Below are 10,803 nucleotides of genomic sequence, written 5' to 3' on the forward strand. Positions count from 1 at the left end.
CACCTCGTCTACTTATTTGTATTTGATGTAAATATCAAAATTTATATATAATTCTTGAAATAGAAACTCTCAAATATATCATAAAAAATTTCTTAGGCCACTATCATTGTCGTTTTCTATATATAAAGTGGAATTAATAAAGAGTTTTACAAGAAAACAAATAATAATGCAGTTTCAAACGCAACTTTTCTTGTTTTCAAATGCTTATGTTTTCTTTTCTTTTAAAAATATATAAAGATAGAGAAAGAGAAGAATCGAAAAGTATATCAACAAGAATAAAGGATGCAATCGAAAATGGATTCTTGATGGGACTCAAGATTTGAAAAGAGGAATTTAGGTGATGTTTGGTTGCAAACTAAAAATAGAATAGTAATGGTAACAAGAATGTAATAAAATAGAGATTTTGAAATCAATAACGGAATGGAATGGAATAAAATTTATATTATTTGACCAAAATACTTTTCACATATTCTTATAAATATTTTTTTTCAATCAAATTGTTATTATTTTTAAAAGTTTTTTATTACGTACCAAATTATTATTTTCATTTTAAATCATATTATTAATTTTTTTATAAAAAAATTAATAATACAACATAGTTACTTTATTTTTCATATTGCATGTTATAATAAAATTAATACATAATTTTTTTAGGAAAAAAATATGGTAGTTATTCTTAAAATAAATTACATTAATTATAGAATTTTTGTTTTAGAGAAAAACATTTTTGTATAAACTTTTGTCTATTAAGTTTTTTTTATTCTTTATTTATAAATATATATGTTAGCTTTGAAAAAAGAAAAGGTTATGTACAAAAGAGTCATATAGTAATAGCATTGGAAAATAACCACTTTTCCACCTAATTTTTTATTGAATGACAATTCATTTAATTATGTGAATTGGTAATCGGTTAAAAAGACGATTAAGAAGGAAAAAATGTAATAAAAAAAATCATTCAATTCCATTCAAAGTTTCCATCAAACTATGAGAAGCCTACTTTTTTATGGATCCAGTCAAGAAATTTTGACATTTATTCATTCAAGTGAATCTCTAAGATTGATATATATATACAGTTGAGTTTTGTAGTTTTAACCTAAGATATTCTTTTAAATGGATTGAATAATAAAATTTTTAAGATTTGGAAAACAACACGATCATCTAATTAAGTCAAAGTACCCTATTCATATAACATCAATTACAATAAAAGCATATATAATTCATAAAAGTGCACAAAGATTCATATCAAATTTGATCCAAAAAAGAACACGCATGAAATTGCATAAACTTTCTCAAATACTACGTAGAAGATCAAATTTTTGAAAAGATTTTAAAAAAAAAAATAGGAAGATATACCTATATATATTTAAATTTAACCTAAAGCACTTAGATGAATGGTATAAAAGAAATACTATTAAAGAGATGAGAAGAAGAAGAACGTACCTGAGTATAATGAGAGTGGTTTCATTTGTTTATATAGGCACTCCGTCCGCACCGCTCTCGGAAAGCTGACTTGATCATCACGTAACACTAAATAAACAAATATATAAAATAGAAGGACCAAATAGTAAAAAATATTAAAGAAATTTAGGGACTTAATTGCTAAAACATAAAATAAAAGGACCAACTAAAAACCCTCTTCCCTTTTCCATCAACCGACTTAGCCGCCACACAACGCAACGGAACCCTTCTCTCTCTCTCTCTCTCTCTCTGTCTCAGTTCGCCTGAGCTCTCTCCCCGCTCGGCTCTTACGACGCCGTTTTCTCCCGAGTCAACTCGACCGTACTCATCTTGACTGTCGCGGCTCAGATTCGTTGCGAGCCAAATGGCTACGGTGGAGGATAAATTGGAGAGCGGTGAATCAATAGTGGCGAATGGTGCTGAGAAAGTTGTTGAAGAGGAGGTTGAAGAAGATGAAGGTGAGCTTTCTTGGTCTTCTGACTCGGAAATTGGAGAAGCTTTGGACTATTTGGACTCCAAGGATGATTACGATGGAGTGGAAGGGGGTTTTACGCTTAATTCGAGGCGGCCCAATGCTCATGGAGGGCTTCACTCACGGCCTAATTCTTCGACCCTTCAACCGCTCAATAATCGCAACCAGAAGTTCTCTAATCACATCCGAGCTTCGCCTCTGGAGGTATGTTGTGTGGTTAATTTCATTGATTTGTTTGTATTAGATGATATTCAGTAGGTTTTTGGTTTGAATTACAGGAGTGGGAAGGGAGAATCAATGTTGGCATGTCGAATTCTGTAACGACTGCAATTCGAGGAAGCTTTAGGGAGATGGCAATTGGTAGAACAAAAACTACTGAGAAAGCTGATCGTGCCACTGTTGAGCAGGTGAGCGAAATTTCTTGCCTTTTATACATGAGCATTGCCATTTTTTCCCTCTGTTATTCAGAGTCTGTTTGGTTCCACTTGCTAATGTTGTCTCTTTAACAGTATTTGCAAAAAGGTTAGATATTGAAGTTGCTTGTATTTACACTTTACAGGCATTATATATAGCTATGTCCAATTAAATTTTGCATGCATTTGATTATTTCCTTGGATAGAATATGACCAGATATGATTTTTTCCAGGCAATTGACCCAAGAACTCGGATGGTTTTATTTAAAATGCTGAACCGGGGTGTATTTCATGATATTAATGGCTGCATTTCGACTGGTAAAGAAGTAAGATTTCACTATTCTTGCCTTTTTTTAGTTTGAATAGTATGTGTTAATCTTTCCATAATTATGAAAAGTATTGCCAGTCAGTTTTACTTTTTGCTGAAACTATTTTCTGTTTATTTCTGCAGGCAAATGTTTATCACGCAACCAAATCTGAAGGCAATGAACTGGCCATTAAAGTGTACAAAACATCTGTTTTGGTATTTAAGTAAGTATTTGAATCGGTGTAAACTCTTTAATTTGGCAACTGCAAAAGAAATAATTTTTATTATGAGTATGACTGTTTGTTCTTGAGAATTTTCTTAGTCTTTGTGATGCCTGAATAAAATCTTCAGTTTTCTTGCAACAGACAACAGTTCACTTTCCAAATAAAAGCAGCACATTTGTGGTTCTTTTGTCCAGACATTTTTTCATTGTTTTAGCCTGAAATTGTATTTATCTTTGTTTCTTCTGTTTAATTTCAGGGACAGAGATAGATATGTACAAGGGGACTATCGCTTCAGACATGGATACTGCAGGCACAATCCTAGGAAGATGGTCAAGACTTGGGCTGAGAAAGAGATGAGGAATCTTATTAGGTAAGGCAATAATTTCAGTTACAGAGAAACTCTATGTGCTTATATTTGTAAAACAGTGTATCAGTATTCAGTACTTACTATTATTTATAATTTCTTACAAAACCAAATAATTGAATGAATGTTCACATAGAACTTCTAGATCTAGTACTATAGAAAAAATGTTGATTTTTTCGTTGAGGTACAATATAAGTGAAAAGTGGGGTATTAGATGTTTTAAGGCACTTGTGCATGGAGATTTTGTTCTAATCTTGATAGTTATTCCCCACTTCAAAGGATATTTGTAGTTATTACTCACTTTTTGTCTTTAACTAACCTTTAGTTTGGAAAAACAATGACAACCGATGCTTCTTTTTCTGCTTGCCCCTAGATGGGAAAATTTCATACATGAGCATACTTGCATACTAATTGTCATTCAAAAAGGATAATATGACACTCCAATTGTTTGTAGGCTAAAGGCTGCAGGAATACGGTGCCCGACTCCATTGCTTTTGAGACTTCATGTTCTGGTGATGGAATTCATAGGTATTTCGTGCCTTTCTTATTATCTATATCTTGATGAATGTTAAATTAATAAATCTTCTCTCTTCCTTGTTTATGGTTTTGCAGTATTTGACGTTTGAAGTTTTTTTTGGTATTTTGCAGGAAAATCAGGTTGGGCTGCACCTCGTCTTAAGGACGCTAATTTATCACTAGACAAGCTTCGTGAAAGTTATATGGAGGTGTGTTTTAATTCTTGAAGATTTTTTTTGCAAATAGGAACAAAAGCCTATGCGTGCTTTAGCCTGCTGCCGAAGGCATGCTCTAAAAGTTGTATAACAAACACAAGCTGTTTTATGTCAGTGGAGTGTGATGGTTTTATTTATGTATTCTGAATAATGTCTTTGTGATTTGCTAGCAGATAATTATTGCGATGAGGACGTTATATCAAAAGTGCAAACTGGTGCATGGAGACCTTAGTGAATACAACATACTGTATTTTGAGGTAAGCTATATTTGTTACGATTTGTGATACAGTATACATGTTGGTCTGCATCTTTATTTACAAGTCTTCTTTCTTGTTGATCAGGGTCACTTGTATATAATTGACGTCTCTCAATCTGTTGATTTGGACCATCCTCACGCCCTTGATTTTCTACGTGAAGATTGTGTTCATGTTTCTGTAAGTTGCCCAGACAACATTAATGCTGATATATGTCTAGCTTAATTTATTAAAAGTTGAAAATTTTCAGCATCAAAACCTTATAAAATCTTGGGTGGCATGCAGGATTTTTTCAAAAAGCATGGTGTGGCTGTTATGACAATCAGAGAACTATTTGATTTTATAGTTGATCCATGTATTGCAGATGATGGTGTGGAAAGTTATCTTGAAGAGGTATTACCCTATCTGCGTACAATTTTATTTTTATTTCGAAAGAATCATGGGAAAAATCCTTACTACTTTCGTTTTATATCAGCTTCAACAAAGAATCATGTCGAGAGGGGACGTAACTGCAGAGGAAGAAATTGCAGATTCTGTATTTGTGCAGGTATCATATGTGATTATATAAAAAGAATATCATACTAAAATATCCTTTTTTGAAGGTAATACTGATTAATATTTTCTGCTGTACTTTTCTCAGTCATACATTCCAAAGACGTTAGATCATGTGAAAAATGTTGAAGAGGATGTGATAAGGCTGACTAGTGGCCAGGACACGGGCGATATGTACTATCAGACTATCACCGGACTAAAACAGGCTCTTTCTAAAGAGCAACCAGCTCTATTGGGGGATCAGCCACAAGAAAATGAGGTAAACCTTGAAGAAAATTCCGCCGAGACTGAATCCGAGGCTAGTAGCGATGGAGATGAAAACTTGACCGATTCTGAAGGGAATTCATCGGAAACTGAGTCACAAGTTCCTGTTGATAAGAAAGCTGCTAGAAAAGAGCACAAAAAGAAGGTGAAAGAAGAGAAGAGAGAGGGTCGAAAGAATAAAGTGCCCAAGGCTTTGAAGAAAAGAAAGAAAAAGTTGTCTAAAGCCAAGAAGACAAGATAGTTGGTATTAGCATTATCTCTGAATATTTATTGTAGATATCAGAGACAAAATGGTTAACTTATTAGATATCAAAGCAATTTTGGCAGCTATTTTGATGAGCAAGCTGTTTAATTTTTTTTATTGATTCACCCACTTTCATTCGGATGTAGTGAGGTTTTCTTACTAGAAAATTTTGTTTTGTTGATGGCTTGCTTGATTTTCATGATATATCAACTGATATCTTTAGCAAACTGAAGGGTAATAATCCACATGCTACATCACCCAGTTATGGAAATTCTGATCTGAAATTCTTTACATCTCTGATATGATAATGATATGACCTAACTCTGAACAAAAATAACAAAGTCTCAACAAAACAAGATCTAAGGTAAAAAAAAAAGGCTTTACTATTGTTTCGTCACGAAACATTTTTCTTGCACATGAAAAGCTATGCTAACTCATTTCACGTGTCTGAAAATTTGGATTTCAAGTCGAATTTTGTAATTATGGGTAATGTCCCTTTGTCACTTTGAATCAGCACCTGACAGAAAATTACATCTTACAAATAACGAGAAGTAGCTTTCGAAATAAAAAAAATCAGATATTTATCTTTTTTTATTTTTTTTTAAAAGGGAAACTATTATTTTATTTTATTTTTTGTTTTACTGATTGTGGTTCATCGAATTATTTGCTGGATTAATTTTCCGAAAAATAAAATTTAAAATCCGTATTTTGAAAGCAATAAAACAAAAAGAAGTGGTAAAATCCTTTAATTATAAATTAAGTAGTATAATTCATAAAAGTATGCGGTAATAATCAAACTAACTCCAAATTAAGGCCTCAACCCATTCAATTGGCCCAGCCCAAAGAGATAATTCTTACATTTTCTTTTTCTTCCTTTTTTTTTGGATAAATAAAATTCAATAATTCAAAAAAAAAGCTTCAGATGATGATCTGACTCTGATTGGAAAAACCGACCGGTAAGCTAGCTGCTTAATTGCTCCGGTGGTAAGTTCCTTCACTCCAGCGGTTGAGCCGCCTCTCAAATTCTCTCTCGCCTCCCTTGACGATCTATCTCGCTCGTCATCTCCATTTCGATCTCTCCGCCGGACGCCGACTCTAGCCGCTGGTACCGGTACCGGTACAGGTACTGTTTCTTCCTCAGTGTTTGTTCCTACAGTTCTTGACATGTGTCTTTTTTGTTGATTTTGAAGCATGTTTCGTAACAGAAAATCTAGTTTTATTTGTTAGCTCTTCTTACAGAATGGTTTTCTTGTGGTATATGTATATGTTGATCTGCTTATGATACCATGGACTAATTTTTATTTGTTAGCGATATTGGAAAAAGCCTCTGGAAAATACATTGTTTGTGTTTGGGAACTTGAAGCAAGTTTAAAGGCTGCCTTATCTACATGAGCTGAGAGAGTACTATTGTTGATACATTTTGATGATGATCAAGCATTATGAGTAGTTATTTATGTTTTTACACTTCTCTGGTAGTGATTCAAATTAACATAATCTCACTTTCAATTTTCAACTTTCCTGGAAAATCGTAATGAAATAATTCACTTTAAATTGTTTAAACAGGAAGATGTTACGACGTCTTTTGATTACTTTCGTTGTGGTGGTTTCATGGAACCTTGGTGTTATAGATGCCAGTGCTGGTGATGCCGATCCAAGATACAGGTATGCCTTTTCTTGTCTATCTTAGCCTATATAATTCTTAATAACATACCACATTTATCCATATGCAAGAATAATTGCACGGTTTTCTTCTCTACTTTTGGAATTGATTTAAGTTTTTCCTTTTTTGGTTATAACTATTGATCAAAAAGGAAAATTGTGAGTTAAAGCTTTATAGAATGAAAAATAATAAAATTTATAGTGAGTGTGCTGAGTAATTTGATTTTGCTATTTTTGTTTTCTTCTATATTTGCTATGTGTAAAAGGGTAGTGTGAAAATTAATAGCTGTTGGAATGAGTTTTTTCGGCTTTAATGAAAATAGGGCTTGTGTGAAAGAGTGTAAAGAAACTGGATGTGTTGGGGAAAGATGCTTTTCATACTGCAAGCTCTCTTCCAATGATGCCACCATTGATGGTCCTTGGTATATCCAAGAACCTCTTTATTTGAGGTGGAAACAATGGGATTGCCAAAGTGATTGTCGTTACAATTGTATGATTGATAGAGAGAAAGAAAGAGAAGCTCTTCTTGGCTCTGCTCCTCTCAAATATCATGGTAAATGGCCCTTCAAACGTGTATATGGGATTCAGGTACGATTCCTAAGCACTATGTAAGATCAATAAATATAATATTTTTTATTTGGAATTTGATGTTGACATAGTTTATTGTTTGTGACACGGTTTTCTTATTCAGGAACCTGCTTCTGTTATTTTCTCTGCTCTGAACCTTGCAATGCATTTTCATGGCTGGCTATCTTTTTTCATTCTTTTATATTATAAGTTGCCTTTGAAGGAAGATAAGAGGGCATACTATGAGTTTTCCGGTTTTTGGCATATCTATGGGCTCTTAACAATGAACTCTTGGTTTTGGAGTGCTGTTTTCCATTGTCGGTAAGCTTTTGAATGCCTTTCTTTATCTATGTTCTCAATCAGAAACTGAACATGTATTTTGGTTTTGATATTCCTTTTTTTCCTTGTGAGATTAATATTTTCTTATCTAACTGCAGAGATGTGGAGCTAACGGAGAAGCTGGACTATTCATCGGCAGTGGCATTACTTGGTTACTCTCTTATTGTGGCCATAGTAAGAAGTTTTAACGTGAGGGATGAAGCTGCCAGAGTCATGGTTATGGCCCCAGTGCTTGCATTTGTAACCACCCATATAATGTTTCTGAATTTCTACAAATTAAACTATGGTATCATTCTCCTCCTCGTGCCTTTATTTCATAGTGGTAAACAGGAAGTCAACATACTTTAGCTTGAGAGTTTTGTTCTTTGGTTGCAATCAGAGTTGTGATAACTGTGGACTACAATTAGATGTTGATCCAACTACAATTACATTCCAACCATAATCGAATACCAAAATAAATAAGTGAAAAATTGAACTAGGTGACGTAGTCTTAGATTGGGAACAAAATGTACTTGTCTCTTGCTCTTGTACCATCTTATGCAGTCCAAAAATCGAAACTAGTATGAAATACTGACTTCTTTCTCTGCATATTTAGAGTGAATAGTTTGGACCGTCCTCAAATCTTAAGTCTTAAAACACGTTCAATTTGCAGGGTGGAACATGATAGTTTGTGTCTTCATGGCCGTGGTGCAACTACTTATCTGGGCAACTTTTGGCAGTGTAACTCGCCATCCATCTCGCTGGAAGTTGTGGCTGGTGGTAGTGGCAGGTGGTCTAGCAATGCTTCTAGAAGTCTATGATTTTCCTCCATATCAAGGGTATGTGGACGCCCATGCTCTCTGGCATGCCACCACAGTCCCGCTAACTTACATGTGGTGGAGTTTTGTCCGAGATGACGCTGAATTTAGAACCACAAATCTGCTGCTGAAGAAGGTAAAGTAGTTTGTTTTGAATATGAGAATGTTATGGCCTTGTAATTTTTTGCCCTTTCTATTTTTTCAATTTCTTTCGAGATTAGTTTGTTTTCTATTTGATTTAACCCAACCAAGATTAAGAATGAAGAGTTTTTAATGGCATTCTAATTAATGGTTTTGTATGTGAAAAAAAAAAACATTATGTTGGATTGATGTTAGGCATTGGAATTTGGTTAGCTAGTACTTCTCAACGACCAAAATCTTCCAATCAATTTTTTTTTTTTTTTTGTAAAAAAGGAGTAAAACCCCACATTAATTTGTATTTTTTTTGTCAATTTTTTCTCTCTCCAATGCAATAGTTGTAAAATTACTGAAAAGAATGCTATAAGATAGCCAATACCCTTAACTAATAAAGAGCTGGAAAAGGCATTTGAAGGCTACAAACAAGTAATATAAGAGCATTTCTAACGGAGTGTCAAATTGGTGTTATATTGCTAAAATATAACTTACTTTACAAAAAATTTGTTCCAATGATGTGTTAAAAGTTGTGTCAAATTTAGCACGCAATATAATATGGTGCATATTTTGCATTACCATAAGTGTTACATTTTTTTATTTATTTTTATGTCATTTTTATTATTTTTATCTATTTGCATTAAATGCTATATTTTTTACCTTATTATTTTATTATTATCCTATATTATCAATAATGAAATAAAAAAAATTGTTATTTTTGTATATTTTTAATAAATATTAAATTAGCATTAATAAATATTAAATTTTACAATAGTGCGCATATGGCTAAAAATTGTGATAAATATATAATATATTGATTTTTTGTGTCAAATATACACTATTTACATCTCTCATTAGAGATTGTGTAAGGTGATGTTTGGTTTGGTGGAATATAGTCAGAATGGTAATGATAATGAAATAGAATAAGAATAAAAATTGAATAACATTATGATGTTTGGTTTATTTCTAGAATGAACATTCAAATCATAATTATTTTGTTTGATTTGGTGTAAAAATAGAATGGAATAAGTGGTGTATTGATATAAATATTCCTGTTAGAAATTTTTTATATATATACTTTCATTTTATTTTTGGGTATATATTTTCAATATTTAAAATTGAAGTAAAATTTAAAAGATACTTATGATTTAAAGAGAGGATGGATACTTTGAATTAATTTGTTTATAAATAAAACTATTAGTTAATTTATAATAGACTAGAATAATTTTTTTTGTAAAAAGAAAATAAATAATTTATTAATTCAATTTTGCAAATATTTTGAAATATTAAAACAAAAAGTTAAAATTTTAAAAGTGATCCTTTAGATGTTGAGTTATGCATAATAATAATAATAATAATAATAATAATAATAATAGCAATTAGCATGTAAAGGGATACATTTTAGCCCTACATTTTAACCATGAAATAATATAAATATAATCTAATGTTTTCAGCTTTAAAAAAAAAAAAAACGTTATGCAGTTGCTAGTATTACTATGGCTAAAATGGACCAACAAAATATAAATAACAATTGAAAAGTTAATTCCTAAGTGTATGGATTAAGATTCCATTGAAATTACTTTTCCATTTTGTAAAATCAAACCTAACATCGGAAGGCATCTTTTATTTGAATGATTTTTCTATTCCAAATTCCATTCCAATGAACTAAACATGCCATAAATGCCTTGTAAATGTCCAAAAATTGTATTTACAATATAAAAATTAAAGAAAAATTAGCGACAAAAGTAATTAATGTTTTCAAAAGCTTGTAAATTAGTACTTAGTCTTTTTTTTATTTTTGTGAAAAAAGTATCAAATGTTCAATTATGTCGAGTTTTGTTGGTACCCACTCTAATAGAGTTGTTAGATGTTGATTGGGTGGACATGCGTTGGCTTCGCATTGGTTCACCTTATATTTTTTATTTTTTATAAAAAAAATTGTTTAAAATGATTTTAAAATAAAACATATAAATTTATATAAAAATAATTAGAATAATAGAAAAAAATAAAACAAAACAAATAAGGG

At 31.8% G+C, this 10,803-nt stretch overlaps 2 protein-coding genes across 3 annotated transcripts; both read left to right on the forward strand.

Moving 5' to 3' along the window:
* The first annotated feature begins 1,652 nt into the window (after positions 1-1,652).
* LOC133829965 (uncharacterized) lies at positions 1,653-5,510 on the forward strand. The gene is made up of 12 exons (XM_062259834.1): positions 1,653-2,134; positions 2,209-2,337; positions 2,577-2,669; positions 2,795-2,874; positions 3,131-3,244; positions 3,693-3,766; positions 3,887-3,963; positions 4,143-4,226; positions 4,311-4,403; positions 4,509-4,616; positions 4,699-4,770; positions 4,864-5,510. The coding sequence occupies exons 1-12, from the start codon at positions 1,823-1,825 to the stop codon at positions 5,278-5,280; spliced, it is 1,653 nt and encodes a 550-aa protein (XP_062115818.1). The 5' UTR covers positions 1,653-1,822; the 3' UTR covers positions 5,281-5,510.
* A 672-nt stretch (positions 5,511-6,182) lies between these two features.
* LOC133829966 (uncharacterized) lies at positions 6,183-8,971 on the forward strand. Of its 2 annotated transcripts, none has more exons than XM_062259835.1 (6): positions 6,183-6,406; positions 6,847-6,945; positions 7,266-7,530; positions 7,634-7,830; positions 7,947-8,134; positions 8,501-8,971. In XM_062259835.1, exons 2-6 carry the CDS (start codon positions 6,851-6,853, stop codon positions 8,788-8,790), a joined length of 1,035 nt encoding a protein of 344 aa, XP_062115819.1. In that variant the 5' UTR covers positions 6,183-6,406; positions 6,847-6,850; the 3' UTR covers positions 8,791-8,971. The 2 variants fall into 2 exon arrangements, with proteins under 2 accessions (XP_062115819.1, XP_062115820.1); XM_062259836.1 differs by lacking the exon at positions 6,183-6,406 and adding an exon at positions 6,734-6,755.
* The last annotated feature ends 1,832 nt before the right edge of the window (positions 8,972-10,803 follow it).

Source organism: Humulus lupulus, chromosome 4 (assembly GCF_963169125.1).
Source record: "Humulus lupulus chromosome 4, drHumLupu1.1, whole genome shotgun sequence".
Lineage (NCBI taxonomy): Eukaryota > Viridiplantae > Streptophyta > Magnoliopsida > Rosales > Cannabaceae > Humulus > Humulus lupulus.

Excerpts from the sequence above, each read along its gene's own strand:
- LOC133829965 (XM_062259834.1), top strand. The coding sequence starts at position 1,823 with ATGGCTACGGTGGAGGATAAATTGGAGAGCGGTGAATCAATAGTGGCG. Across the intron at positions 2,135-2,208 it reads TCCGAGCTTCGCCTCTGGAG|GAGTGGGAAGGGAGAATCAA; the intron begins GTATGTTGTGTG and ends TTTGAATTACAG. Across the intron at positions 3,964-4,142 it reads TTCGTGAAAGTTATATGGAG|ATAATTATTGCGATGAGGAC; the intron begins GTGTGTTTTAAT and ends ATTTGCTAGCAG.
- LOC133829966 (XM_062259835.1), top strand. The coding sequence starts at position 6,851 with ATGTTACGACGTCTTTTGATTACTTTCGTTGTGGTGGTTTCATGGAAC. Across the intron at positions 7,531-7,633 it reads AACGTGTATATGGGATTCAG|GAACCTGCTTCTGTTATTTT; the intron begins GTACGATTCCTA and ends TTTCTTATTCAG. Across the intron at positions 8,135-8,500 it reads TTTCTACAAATTAAACTATG|GGTGGAACATGATAGTTTGT; the intron begins GTATCATTCTCC and ends TTCAATTTGCAG.